Source organism: Scophthalmus maximus, chromosome 3, assembly GCF_022379125.1.
Source record: "Scophthalmus maximus strain ysfricsl-2021 chromosome 3, ASM2237912v1, whole genome shotgun sequence".
NCBI lineage: Eukaryota > Metazoa > Chordata > Actinopteri > Pleuronectiformes > Scophthalmidae > Scophthalmus > Scophthalmus maximus.
Window position 1 is genome coordinate 6,661,414 of NC_061517.1, and position 14,538 is coordinate 6,675,951.

Below are 14,538 nucleotides of genomic sequence, written 5' to 3' on the forward strand. Positions count from 1 at the left end.
ACACGCACTCACACACGCACACACACACACACACACACACACACACACATTTGTTTTGTTGACTCTCTGCCTCAACAGGATCTAAAATTTTACGTACACTATTAACTTGCTCAAATTAACAACTACATAGAAACGCAACTCAAAATGACTCTTTTATAATAATATTTTCTAAAACTTAGTACCTAAGAGTTTTCCTTTTCAAGAAACCGTCCTATGTCCTATAACAAATTCTTTTTTTTGGCGGGGCTGTACATTGAGGACCTGTAGCATGAAGATATTGAGTTTCTCCTCTGCCATCTGTCTAACCTTCTGTCCATCTTCTCCGTCTCTCTCTCTCTCTCTCTCTGTGTCTCTCTCTCTCTCTCTCCAGATGAAAACCAGTGTTCGAGCGGAAGCAGGAAGAGGAGCAGGAAGAGGTCAGAAGAGGAGGAGCGTACCTGGGACTCCTACAGCGAGGTATCAACACAGACATTTGAAATGTTTTTATATATATTTTTATTTTTTTGCATTTGGTTAATGGTATAGTGGAGTATAAATGTGTGTGTGTGTGTGTGTGTGTTTACAGGAGAAAGTGTCGGGAACGTCTCAGTTGGGTCTGAGACAGACACCTCAACCCAGAACCATCTTTCAGGCCGGTCTGACGCCGCACACACACACCAAGCATCGCAGACAGAACCGCAAACAGGAGCACAGCATGCTACTGGTAACACACACGCACACACGCACACACACACACAAACGCACACACACACACACACTCACACACACACACACACACACACACACACAGTGCTAACAGACACAGGATTTTTTTCACCCCACACAGAAGTGTTGATTCAACGCAAATATGTAAAAAAACGTTAAACAACCTGATGAGTCACGTGTTGCGGCGCAAATGTTCTTGTTTAAATATGTTTTAATCAACTAAACTCGCTCTTTGTTTTTTTGTTTTTTTGTCTAATTATCTTGTCTCAGATTTTGATTTGAGCAAATGTCAGAACCTGGTTCTGTCCTTTGATTTTTACAGATGATTAATTAACCCCAAGATGATTCATTTATTTTTATATATTAGAAAGAAAATCAGGAAACCCAGCGTAGACACTGGAGCCAGTGTTAAAAACAACACCTTGCACACATGTGGGAGTTTTGTCCGCTATAATTCTTATTTATTTTTATTTTTTAGGAGGCAGAAAGGTCACGCAATGTTACATATACACTACAAAAAAACACTTCCCTGTAAATCAATTGTTATTTCAATCCATCACCCTTCAGATTATCTTCTCTTCTTCGACACACCAACTTTTCCACCTCAGCATAAACTGATAATAACTTTTTGTACCATTTAGCTTTCAAGGTTATTGACCATTCAGTTGGATTAATATGCAGATAATTCATTCATTTTATAGTTCATTTAACAAATACAATGGATTTTTATTAATCTATATGTGTTAAGGGTTTATAATTTAAAAGCTTCTGTGTCTTCTCTCTTGTGTTAACTCTTATGCAAACGTTTCCTTGACCCTTGTTTCAAGTTTCCCTCTCTCTCGCTCTCCGTCAGTGCGCTGGTGGTCCTCGGGCGGTGGTGGTCGTGTCCAGCGAGGTCCCCGAGGCCCCTCGCCTGGAGCTGATGGAACAAGACTCCAAAGACTCGGCCCAGAGCAGCGGCACCACGTCCAGCTCCGAAACGCAGCCAGAGTACAATGTAAGACCTGCGCGCGCGCGTCTGTGGCCACGTCCACACCGATGCGTCTCAGTTTTGTGAAAGAATGTTGCTGTCGTCACGCCTGACGTCCACGCTGTTATAGTCCCAAAAATATGAACTATGACGCAGACGCCCACATTCTCTCCCTGATGAGTTCTGATCGGTCACGACTCAGCTGCCAGTGGTGAACGCAAACACTTACTGTAACAGTTCCCCCTTGTCGTTGCTCCAAGAAAAAAAAGAAAAAAAATCCCTTATTTTTTTTTTAACTTGGCTGTTTCTCATTTGCAGCATTTTGGAACATTTCTGATACAAAGCTAAAACTTATGTGGACAGAGATCGCTGTAGTTTAAATACTAAATCATATCAGCGTGATGCACACACTGTGTGCGAGTGTTTGTGTGTCTGTGACATTGACAGATGAGCGCATGCAGGAGAAAGGAAGGGGGGGGGGGGTGAGATATCAGGATTGAGAAAACTAGACTTTCATCCTCCCATAGGGGCAGATAGACGCCTCGGAAGATTGAAGGAAATAAGTGAATAGGAAACACAAACAGGGTGTGTGCAGGCGCCGAACATGTCTTCGAAAAATGCCCCCTGAAGTGTATTTCATGTGGAAAGGTTTCTGTATTTTTGTTGCACGTTGCAGTTGCCTTGGGTTGTAGGTCTAGGAGGTGTACGTCAAATGAAAAACCAAAAAGTCCGAACCGAAGCGATGGAGAGATGGTGAACCAAAGTTACAGAAAGGGTGTTAAAACCCCCAAAAGGGAAAAGGGGAATCTAAGACCTGTAGCAGAATCTACATGTCTGAACTAATTCTGAGTCAGTGATATGAGGATCCTCAAAATGCTTCTGACAGGTAGAACCGGGAGTGTGAGGTTGTGTGAAGAGACCAAGCCGGTGGGACATTGTGTTTTTTTAACCAAGGTTGAGCGGGTCGAGTCCAGAATCGAGCCTGTGGACTCATCAGAGATGAGCGGAAGGGAAAAGGGGCTAAGGAGCAAAAGGAGAGTTGGAAAAGTGCATCGACGCACGAGAGAAAGGAAAAAAAAAAGGGGAAGTTGAGGTTTGGCAGCGTTTGAAAGGGGGAGGATGGTAACTCCCTTCACACACCACAGAACCTCCTCCACCTGGCCCTGTGTTAGTGCAGGTGGCCACACACACACACACACACACACACACACACACACACAGAAAGTGGGAGGGAGTCTGTCTGTGTTTGCTCAGTATCAATAGTTTCATTCAGGTCATGACGACCACCAGTCAGCACAGCGGGGCCTGTGTGTGTGTCTTTGTGTGTGTGTGTGTGTGTGTGTGTGTGTGTGTGTGTGTGTGTGTGTGTGTGTGTGTGTGTGTGACATGTCTGTCCTAAGACGGACTGACAGATCTCACCTGCTCAGACACCAGCACACATCGTCTCTCAAAAGAAAGAAGGGGAGAGAGAAAGAACTGGGTCAGTTGTGGTATTATCGTCATTAGAGGGTCTGCGCACAGAAAGGCTGAAGTGACAAGAAACAGTAGGAACAGAGGAAACACCTGAGCCAATGAACAAATCAGAGTGGAGCGTTGAGTGATTCCCCAAAACGGCCGAATACTCCACTGTTCAATTCATGTTTATGATGCTTTTAAGAGTCAGACGTTTAATCTCGGAAGAAAATCTGATATTTCAATCGATCCATTAAGGGAAACTCTTCCCTCCATGTTGAGGTAAAAGGTCGGGCTCCTCCGTGAGATCCGGAGGAGAAAGAAGAGAAAGCTTTTCATCTCGCAACTCAAAATTGCCTCTTCGCTCACTTAAGATTTGCCTTTTCTCTCCTCCTCTTTCTCTCCTCCTCTTTCTCTCCTCCTCTTTCTCTCCTCCTCTTTCTCTCCTCCTCTTTCTCTCCTCCTCTTTCTTTCCTCCTTTGCATTCGTCTGCTCAATGGCTTTCAACATGAGTTTTGAGGACGCAGGAAATCTTTTGAGAATGTGTCCTTACCCCCTTTTTTCTCTTTCATTCTATCCACAGTCACAGGAACATTGCTTTATTTCTGCCACTATTCCGTCTTTCTTTAGTTTTCCCCTTTTCTATGTCTTTGTCCGAGATAAGAAAAGTCTTTGGCACCTGCACACTAACGCGTTTCTTTGTTTGCCGTTTCCTCTTTACCATAACCAGAGTTTTTTAGCTTGTGCACAATACAGATAATATTACAGATTTCTGTCAGTTCTGCCAAACCATCCGTCCTCGTTCCTCTTCTCCTCTCTGCCGTGCACTGGTACCTCCTCCTCTGCTCAGGAAGGACAGCACAAGATAAGAAGATACTTCTGCCTTAGGGTCATGTTTTCTCTCTCTCACCTGCAGCGTTTACCTAAAGAAATGCGCTTGGGTACATGAAAAGCGCTTTATGAATCAAATATATTATTATTATTATTATTATTAAATGTCAAATCAATAACTCTGCCCTTAAACTTGTACTCTCGCTCTCCGCTGTGCCTCCTGCATCCAGGACAACAAGGGTTTTGGCATCGGCGAGCTGGTGTGGGGGAAGATCAAGGGATTTTCCTGGTGGCCCGGCATCGTGGTGACGTGGCGCGCCACCGGCAAGAGGCAGGCCAGCCACGGCATGAGGTGGCTGCAGTGGTTTGGAGACGGCAAGTTCTCTGAGGTGAGGAGGCAAAGAAAGCACGGACCAGCTGCAGGAGGGATGTTTAATAATCATTTTGCATATCTCGCACTTTGTTTGACTCACTTCTTTGCCCCCAGGTTTCTGCAGACAAGCTGGACTCCATCATCGCCTTCCCCAAGTTCTTCAGCCAGGCTTCCTACACCAAGCTGGCCTCGTACCGCAGGGCCATCTTCCAGGCCCTGGAGGTAAGCGTCAGGGTGCATTGGGAGCAACACCTTCGCCTCTTCATGTCGAGCTTCAGAAGGTTAAACGGCAGCAGAATAATGTGCACACGGGAGAAAGGAATCGTTTGAAACTTCTGTCCCTCATCCTTCCAATTTGTCTGCGTTGTTACCAATGATTAAAAGGGATGTAAAACAAAATCGAATAAAACCCAATCACAAGAGCAGAAAAATATTAATTTCACCGACGCCCCCAGAGCGGAAAAATTCGGAGACACTTAAAGACGTGTCCCCGGTCGAATACACCTTCAGGGTGCACAGCCAATCCTAACAGAGCAACCGTGGCAACCGTTGTGGCTGTTGATATCATCGGTATCAAGGTATATTGGTGGTTGTTTGCATAATGGTGTGTGTGTGTGTGTGTGTGTGTTTTTGATTGTCAGTGGCTAATTTTGTTTCGGGGCTGAGGTCGGCTGTAAAAACACGGCGAGTGGTTTCCCTGCCAAGAATACCCTGGTTCACTGGAAGTGCATGTACACCACAATATGTGTGTGTGTGTGTGTGTGTGTGTGTGTGTTTGTGTACCAGTAGCCAAGTAATGCAAACACAGATGTGTTTCTATCTTTCTGCATCTCATCCTGTCAATGACATAAAGAGAAGGAAAAGCAGAAGTGTCGGGAAGGAAAGAAGGTGAAGCGTCACCTCTCGGAGAGGCGAGCACATCAGTGAATATGTGATTGCACCACTGATAATAATTGTTGCAAAATCATGCAGACACATAAAATCAGGTCTGGCGCCATGTGACGGGTGGCAGAAAAGATAACATTGAGGCCTCCCTATGTCCTTTCAGCAAATTATTGGTAAAGGAGTTGAACAGATAAGAATGTTTTCCTTTTACTGGGGTCGATGCTGGAAGCAAAAGCACACCATACTGTATGTTGTTCTTCTAAAATCTTTCAGCCTGTTTTTTTTTTTTGACCCTGTTCCTCCTTCCACATATTTTTCCAACCTAGAAACTTCATTCGAACATCAAAACGTTGAAACGCTCAATCGGGACGTAACTTTCATACTTTCTGTACACCTCCAACTTTTCCATCTTTCATTCTCGTTGCTTAATGTCACACTTGTATCTATGTGTGTGTGTGTGTGTGTGTGTGTGTGTGTGTGTGTGCGCGCGCCTGAAGGCGTCTCGCTGACAGACGTGAGGACGTTTTGACGGTGTACGTGTCCGTCCCCTTCATGCTGCTCTCTCTCCCTCCTCTCGTGTTTCGTCCACCTCGTGTCATCCGGCCGCTCTGCGGTGTCTCGTCTGTCACCCCGCCGTCTTTGTGCGATAACAACCTCCTCGGGCTCCTGACCTCCTCGCTCCTTCTCTTTGACTTGTCTGCCTCTGCACTTGAAGGATTAGAGGGGCGATTAGAGGAGGTCCAATCATCCAAGACTCCAGCGGTATTTTTCTCACTTCCACTTGTTTGAGCTCCGCTGCTCATATTGGGCAAATGCGGCATCGAGATCTATAACGAGAAACCGGGCTGTTGTTTGAAAGACATGACTGAGGGGCGACCAGAGAAAGTTTTGATAGCACTCAGCAACATGAGACGGGACAGGACTTGTCCGTAACGTGCAGAGAAGTGTGTGTCTTTGGGAGTGTGTGTCATTTTTTAAAAATGCAGTCACTTCATGTCATGTTTGTACTTTTTTGTTATAAGTCGGGTTGGGTGTGACCACTATTACCTCTCCTTTAAATATCTGTGGAGCATTTAGCACATCGAGGGTCAGAACGGCTTCATATGATCTCTGTGTCAGGTTTTTGTCAAGTAAATTATTTGTCGCACTACAAATATTTTGTGATTTTATCTGTAATTAATTCATCTATTCTATCTGTTTTGGGGGGTTTGGGGCTATATACAGTACATGTGCTCCCCATCAGAAATTTTAAATCAGACGTAGTTTAATTTCTTTCCACGATCTTTCTCTCACCTTCATGGTCTCTCTCTCTCGTTGTGGAACATCTCTCGCTCAGATGGCCAGTATCCGGGCGGAGAAGACGTTTCCCCCCTGCGAGTCAGACAGTCCAGAGGACCAGGTCAAACCCATGCTGGACTGGGCCAACGGCGGCTTCCTGCCCAAAGGAGAGGAGGGACTCAAACCGACACACAGCGCCAGTGAGCAACGCAAAGCAGCAGAAAAAACTAGCGGCGGATTTTGTGCCTCCTCCTAATTTGCCCTGATCTGACCACGGAATAATTGTCAAATTGATCTGCTTCTGATTGGTCCGCAGACAGCAACCCTCTGGACCACCAGGTCCTCGATGTTTCACTGCCAGAGTACTTCCCCAGCGCGAAGCGGCCCAGATTGAGCCTCTGCAAGAGCAAGGCCGCCCCGGAGGAGTCCTACTGCAGAGGTAGAGCCCAACGTCACTCAGAATGCTGCAAAATAATCTGGAAATATGAAAGGTTTACTTTTAGGAAATGGAGATTCATGCTCAGCTTTTCTTGTAAGAAAATATATATATATCTTTTTTTTGTTGGTGCTATGTTTACACCTGCAGAAATAAAATCTGTGTTTTAATTTTTCTTTTATTTTGATATTAAGAAATTTGTTTTCCTGCTTCCTGCTACTGGTTCAAAGTGCTGTAGTGTAGAGGAGGGTGTTCATTTGAGTTTGGCTGCAAATTGAAAATGTGCATATTGTCCATGAAAATGTGCCAGTGTTTCTTTGTCATGCTCGTTAACTCTGCGTCTCTTTTCCTCTCAGAACAAATGGTGAATGAAGTTCTGAAGAATAATAGTAGTATAGAAGGTAAGTACTACACACTGTGTTCCTGTGTGTGAATGTGAATTCATTTGTGAATTTTGACGGTGTTGTATGTTCTGCTGTTTATTGATTTCCTTGTGTGTGTGTGTGTGTGTGTGTGTGTGTTTTGGCAGAATTCTGTCTCTCCTGCGGAAAGGGGAGAGCAGCAACTTTCCACCCACTGTTTGAAGGAGGCCTGTGCCAAACATGCAAGGTAGAGCAACAAAAATGATTTTTTTTTGTCGCGGTGTATCATTGTGGTAGAGAGAAAGAAGTCTAATATTTTTACAACAATCTGTGTTAGAGACTCACGAAATAAATTACTCACAAACGGCATCCTCCAAAATGTTTACAGATTCAGTTTGTTTAAGCAGACGGGGCTAATGTGCTGCTTGGTCAGCGGGCTTCACCAAGTTAAACGTGTTTCTTTCCCCCTTCTGTGTGTTGTGTTCAGGACGTGTACCTGGAGATGTCCTACATGTACGATGACGACGGCTACCAGTCGTACTGCACCGTCTGCTGTGGCGGTCGAGAGGTTCTGCTCTGCGGCAACGCCAACTGCTGCAGGTCAGACGAGCGCACCCGCTGAGAAACAGTAAAACACCACGTGATAAAACACACCCTCTCCGCCCAACATGAGCAGCTGTTCACCTCCTCGTCCCCCCGTCCGTCCCCGCTCAGGTGTTTCTGCGTGGACTGCCTGGACATCCTGGTCAATCCTGGGACATCCAACAGCGCTCGCTACCTGGACCCGTGGAGATGCTACATGTGCCAGCCGCTGCTGCAGTACGGCGTCCTGAAACTGCGGCACGACTGGGGCCTCAAGCTGCAGGAGTTCTTCGCCAACGACAACGGACAGGAGTTTGTAAGTCAAACTTTGTATCACATAAAAAAAAAAGAAGAAAAAAAAGTAGAGTCCAACCAATATGGATTTGTTTGGGAGGGGGGCAATGCCGATTTGTATATTGCATCTTATAGTAAAATCCCAGTTTAAAGGGAATTAGAGGCCAATAATCAATAAGCAACAATAAATCATACCCAAATGAGAAGTATGAATTATTTTAATGTGTGCTGCAGTTATAAAAAAAAAGAGTTTTCCTTCACTATAGAACAGAAAGAGACACAGGATAAGCACATGCAGCTTCTGAGCTCTGCTTATATACAAGAAGAAGGTTGACATTTTATTTGGAAAATGTCATAATCTCCCTTCATCGCTTCATCTTCACCTTCCAGGAGAAACCAAAGATTTACGCAGCAGTCCCTGCAGAGCAGAGACGACCCATCAGAGTTCTGTCCCTGTTTGACGGCATTGCCACCGGTGAGAGCGAGCGTGCGTGAGAACGCGAATGTGAGAATGGGATGTTTCATCCACCTACAGTGCAGCAGAGCTTCATGGTACCTGTGTCCGTGTTTCTGTCGCCAGGATACCTGGTTCTAAGGGATCTGGGATTCAAGGTGGACCAGTACGTGGCGTCGGAGGTGTGCGAGGACTCCATCTCAGTGGGCGTCGTCAGACATGAAGGAAGGATTCAGTACGTCCATGATGTCCGGGACATCAGCAAGAAGAATGTAAGAGAGAGAGAGAATATCAAACGTGACTCTGTTCAGTTCATCTTCGGTCTGAAGTGTTTCCCGCTCATTTAAATAAAAAACACTCGAACACAACTTTGACAAAATGTTGACTTGACTGAGAAAAGACAGTAAATCCAGGAAATGAAAACAATTGAATGGTTTATCAGTCAGTCGATCAACAGGAAATTTATTTTGGCTATCAAATTGTGAGGTTAAAGACAAAACTGGTTTAAGCTTCTCAAATATGAATGTTTGCTGTTTTTTGATTTTGGGTTTGTGTTTGTCGGAAAAACAAGGAATTTGAATGTTTAACTATTTTCATATGTTTTATGGACAAAGCGATCAATCAGTTAGTCAGTTGATCAGTTAAAATTTGATAGTTTCCGCCCTAATAACATTTGGATTTAACCATTAGACAGACAGTAAATCTCCATGTCAGAATTCTCCCTACATTATCTTTTTCTGGGGGCATTAAATCTGGTGCACTCTCACTCTCAACTTAAAAGTAAAATTAACCTGGAAAAATAAAATATCCATAGATCACTATTGGATGATTCAATTGATTAAATTATCCCTGCCGTAGAAGATATTCATCACTTTAGTCATTGTGAATGGCTGTTCCTCAGTCTGACACTAGGTGGTGCTGTTGTCTCTCTCAGATTCTAGAGTGGGGCCCATTTGATCTGGTGATAGGAGGAAGTCCCTGCAACGACCTCTCAATAGTCAACCCTGCGAGGAAAGGCCTCTATGGTAGGTACCTGCCAGAGGAAATGATCTCATAGACTGTAGGAGACATTCGTTATGTGCTGAACTCTGGACTGGAGTCTGATTGGTCTTGTGTTGCTCCAGAAGGCACAGGGAGGCTGTTCTTTGAGTTCTACCGTCTGCTGAGCGAAGCCAGGCCCAAAGAAGGAGAGGACCGGCCGTTCTTCTGGATGTTTGAGAACGTGGTCGCCATGGGCGTCAACGACAAGAGGGACATCTCGCGATTCCTGGAGGTGAGTCACTTTCTACGGAACTGTAGAGTTGAAACAGGTCGAGCCGTGTGCTAGGCGTTAACCTCGTCTCGACAAATATTAGAGCTAATCCCTCATTTATACAAAAACTGTATACATTGCAACAGCGAACAACACATAATTGTATGTCGCAAACCTAACTTTTCAAACGGTGAATTCCTCATTGATGCACTCGTGGTCATTTGGTTGTTTTACAAGCTGTGACTGGTAATAACGGTGCGACTTGTGCATCTTTTTCTTTCTTTGCAGTGTAACCCTGTCATGATTGATGCTATTGAGGTTTCCGCTGCCCACCGTGCCCGATACTTCTGGGGAAACTTGCCCGGCATGAACAGGTAAGGCAAACTCTTCCCAGTTCTTTCAAAGAAAAGAAGACATGTCAGCATTTGACTTTTTCCAAATGTAGAATGTAAGGCTAATATCCGCACTGTAAAAATCTTCCCCAAAGACCAATTATAAGCTGTTTCCACCACAGGGTCGGAATTAAATTCTGGGGATGTTGGATGATTGTTTAGTTGTGCTCATCTCTTTTCTGATCAACAGCAGCACGATGAGAATCTCCTCCGTGTCTACTGCTGTTGGAGTGTCCCTTGCTTTGTACAGCGTCATCTTTGTTGTAACTCTTCTGTATGAGCGCCACCTGTGGAGCAGCTTGTTGTCAGCAGGATCATGTACCTAATCTCCCCCGGTCTTTGGACTGAGGTGTGGCCAACGATGGTCTGAAGGAAACTTTAAGTTCCTTAAAAAATAAGTTCCTATAGGACTAAAAGTTCCAGGGGCTTTTGGTCAAAATGTGGCTTTATATCAAGTGTGGTGAATGACAGCATGATGTAAATGTCCTTACTTTTCTCTATGTCAGGCCTCTGTGTGCCTCCGGGATGGACAAGCTGGAGCTGCAGGACTGTCTGGACCACGGCAGAGTTGCGAAGGTCAGATCTCTACAGAATAAGTCGCTCTTTGCAGTTCTTTTTTTCCTCAAAGGCTTTTTTTGGTCGCATTTGTTTGACGGTGTATTTGTCGTCCCACAGTTCGGAAAGGTGCGCACCATCACCACTCGCTCCAACTCCATCAAACAGGGGAAAGACCAGCACTTCCCTGTCTTGATGAACGGGAAGGAGGACATACTGTGGTGCACTGAGCTGGAGAGGTGAGCAGAGCGCACACGGCTGAACGACTGTCCGGCGTCAGTTTCATTCACAGACGAGACCTGATATGAGTCTCATTTCGCTGGATGACCTTTGTAATATTAGACTAATGATATTAACATCAAAATCTTTAGTGTCATGCATCAGATTGTAAAGGTTGTCGTGGACGTCTTCCCCCTACAGGATCTTCGGCTTCCCTGTTCACTACACGGACGTGTCCAACATGGGCCGCGGTGCCCGACAGAAGCTCCTGGGCCGATCCTGGAGTGTCCCCGTCATCAGGCATCTGTTCGCACCGCTCAAAGACTACTTTGCCTGTGAATAGAGGCCACCTGTCCACCAGCAAAACAGATGCCACTTGTGAACACACCAGCTTCTCCATTGTGATACTGGCTTTCGGAAAAAACAACGACATCCTCCGTAAAGAGCTGGAGGTTTGAATTCCCTCTGTCCGCCTCTGTGGCAGGCGAGCGGCCAAGTTTGTCAGTGTAGCTGGGAAAACAGTGAAAGTAGCTGTTTCAATGCACTGTAGCCTTAGACACACACTAACACAGAGACACAAATACAGCGTGGGTGAGCACCTTGGCTGTGGTTTATCACGATATCCAATAGGGAAAGGGAAGGTAAGAAAGTCAGGGGAAAGTGCCTGTCAGCATCACTGACCATATCATCTGTAATGGAGGCCAGTAGTGGGGGAGGTGCCTCTCTGGAAGAGTTAAAAGGGATAGGAGATGACACTCACTCCTTTGTTTTAAATATTTCTCCTTTTTTTGAATGGCCTGAGAAGGCTTTGGGTTTTTTTCAAGTTGACAACACTTCTGAGCTCTAAAAAAAAATGGGGAACAACAAAGCATAAATAGTAGAACTTCAAACCAAATCTGGAATTTTTTTTTTTTTTTTAAAAAACACTTGAAAGCTCACTTGAACCAAAGTCAAACGACGGACAGGTGAACTCCTGCTCCCTGCTCTGGGCGACCTGCTGTCTCTGAGTCAAATTTAATTTTTGTTTTTGTTTATTGCAATGGTCTGTGTACAGACACCAAAACATGAAACTGCAGTTTTCTGTCCAAAAGTCTTGCATCTCTTATTGGCCAAAACAATGCATACCAAAACGACATACCCCATGAGTCTTTGCCACAGGTATACTGTGAAAGGCTCACAGGAGCTGCCGCTGACCGATGCTAACAAAAATAAGTCAATTATCTTCTGCTGAATGTGTCGCTCAAATTTTACGAGACAGCACTGTAGATCCTATTTGGACTGAAATGCGTAAACTTTTGAAAAGACTGGCGAAAAGAAGTCCTTTTGGGAGAAAATACAATGAGCTTTGGAAGCTCGCGGATCAGTGGCGAACCTGGATCTTTTTATAATAAACAATAATTTTTTACTTTTTTGTACTTTTGCTTGTTAAAAAAAGAGAAAAAAAACTTTTATAAAGCTTATATGAACATGTTTTTGTATAGATAGTGTGAAATTTGAGCTATACTGTTATCGCGTCACAGCGATGTCTCCCTGAGAGCTACACACAAATACTTGAAACAAAGCCTATGCAAAAACAGAGATGTGGAGAATGGGTTTTGTCTTTTGTCGACCATTACAGACAGCTGGGGTGAAAAAATTAAGAGGGATGTCATTTCTCCCGCTGTAGATGTTTGATTATTATTTTCAAGGTTAAACAATTGTTTTAGTTCACTGTAATCGCTGAATGCCAGTGTCTCCCCATGTGGGTGAAAAAGATGGGGGTCACTGTGGTTTTACAATTGTTTCTGTTCAGCAAAGGAAAGAATTATATTTTTTTGTAACCTAGCACTGACTACTTTTACTTTTACTCTAAGGGAGTTTTCAGTTGAAGAAAAAAAAAGAGAAAGAGGACTGCCATGAAAATCATCTTAATGATGCTGGTTGATACTTTATTAGGGTCTGTGTGGTGCACATGCTTCGGTGTACAGTATGTACGAATCATTACAAGTAATTGCTATTACCCTCATTCATTACAAGAGGAACCACTGCCATCCTGTGAGACACCAAGTGTTTGCAATAATTTCGATTTTTAAACTTTAATGCTTTTCACTAATGATAGAAATTGTTTTCTACAGATCAGAATTATTACTGAATTGGCTGGTATGCCCCCTCCCGCCCACCCCCCCAGTTGCATGTCACGCTGTATGCTTAAGCGATAGCGTGTTCACCACACAGCAATCTACTGGACAGTTGAGTTTGACGTGACCAGTGGACCACGCTCACAAACCCGGTGGTGTGGTCCTTTGAAATATTGTATGTTGTTTTGAAAACTGGAAGTTTTAATGCTGTTGTCACCAAACCAAACTCCATGGGCATTACCTCAGACAAAGGGGGCAACTGTGCATCACTCATCCTATAGTGTCTCTGTTCTGTGAATATATACTGTAGACTTCTGCTCCCACATGCCCTGTATATATATATATATATATATATATATATATATATATATATATATACATACATATATATAGCTTGTATTTTATCACTGGAACTGTTTTTACAGTGTTTTGTGTACTGTATGATAGAAAGGTTTACAAGTGTTTTAATTGTCTTGTTAATGCAAGAACTACATTGGTTGTTTTTTTGTTTTGTATTTCAACACAGAATGCACAAATCTTTGCAAAGAGCTTTTAATTTCATGTTTAAATGACCAGCTCGTTTAGAAATGTCAAAATCTCTATGGTGCTCAAAATGCCCTAAGGAGCCACCAGGATCCATTTTTTCCCCTACTTTTCAATTCTGATTTTCAAGTAATTTAAAAAAAAACAAAAAGAGTTGTTTACATGCTTCGTTAACACTGTGGAATCTCTTGAATGTTTTGCTTGAAAACAATACACAAACACAGTTTTTCTTTTTTACAACTGCTCTTTTAAGACTTTTTATGTATATTGAGGACACATATAGTATATATTAACACAGTATAAAGCTTGCTTGAAATTTGTAATATTATAACACTGCTTAGAGCATATTAATCAATAGCTGATATCTTGAGTTATTTAGATTTAACCATTTGCTTTTGTATTTGTAGGTTTGTGAATGATATCCGACAACAGTTTCTACTTTTTTTTACTTTAGACTTTGTGCTTTATCTTTTATCAGAATCACATTTGAGGATTTTGATTCTTTTGTTTTATGTATTTTTTTTGTTTGCCTTTTTATGAATCTAAAGTGCAAAAACATTTCAAAAGAACAGATTCTGTGCTATGTTTATACTACTTTGAACTGTTACTGGAAAAGCATTTTTATGTTTGTGTTCTTATAGCAATATATATATATATATATATTGTTATATATAATTGTTACTCAATAAAATGCAGTTTGCAGTTAAAAACCACTGACCCCGTGTCCTGTTTGAAAACCACTAGTCATTTTTTCCAGATTCCATTAATTGTGTATACGTCCGCTATGACCCAAACTACAGGATTTTTGTCATCAACCGTTAAATTATTCCCTTGGGAA

General features: G+C 43.3%; 1 protein-coding gene across 5 annotated transcripts in view; it reads left to right on the forward strand.

Annotated features, from left to right (window-relative positions):
• dnmt3bb.1 (DNA (cytosine-5-)-methyltransferase 3 beta, duplicate b.1) overlaps positions 1-12,909 on the forward strand; it is a 29,836-nt gene extending 16,927 nt beyond the window's left edge. For 4 of the 5 annotated variants that reach the window (XM_035644936.2, XM_035644933.2, XM_035644931.2 and 1 more), the window contains exons 4-22: positions 371-456; positions 566-703; positions 1,559-1,702; positions 4,189-4,347; positions 4,446-4,553; positions 6,553-6,694; positions 6,811-6,933; positions 7,287-7,331; positions 7,460-7,539; positions 7,780-7,892; positions 8,007-8,190; positions 8,559-8,643; positions 8,749-8,894; positions 9,557-9,647; positions 9,747-9,895; positions 10,163-10,248; positions 10,773-10,842; positions 10,942-11,060; positions 11,242-12,909. In XM_035644936.2, the coding sequence (XP_035500829.1) occupies positions 371-456; positions 566-703; positions 1,559-1,702; positions 4,189-4,347; positions 4,446-4,553; positions 6,553-6,694; positions 6,811-6,933; positions 7,287-7,331; positions 7,460-7,539; positions 7,780-7,892; positions 8,007-8,190; positions 8,559-8,643; positions 8,749-8,894; positions 9,557-9,647; positions 9,747-9,895; positions 10,163-10,248; positions 10,773-10,842; positions 10,942-11,060; positions 11,242-11,383 (2,210 nt within the window). In that variant the 3' untranslated portion in view covers positions 11,384-12,909. The remainder of the gene's footprint in view (positions 1-370; positions 457-565; positions 704-1,558; positions 1,703-4,188; positions 4,348-4,445; positions 4,554-6,552; positions 6,695-6,810; positions 6,934-7,286; positions 7,332-7,459; positions 7,540-7,779; positions 7,893-8,006; positions 8,191-8,558; positions 8,644-8,748; positions 8,895-9,556; positions 9,648-9,746; positions 9,896-10,162; positions 10,249-10,772; positions 10,843-10,941; positions 11,061-11,241) is intronic. The other variant, XM_035644932.2, reaches the window with a different exon arrangement.
• The last annotated feature ends 1,629 nt before the right edge of the window (positions 12,910-14,538 follow it).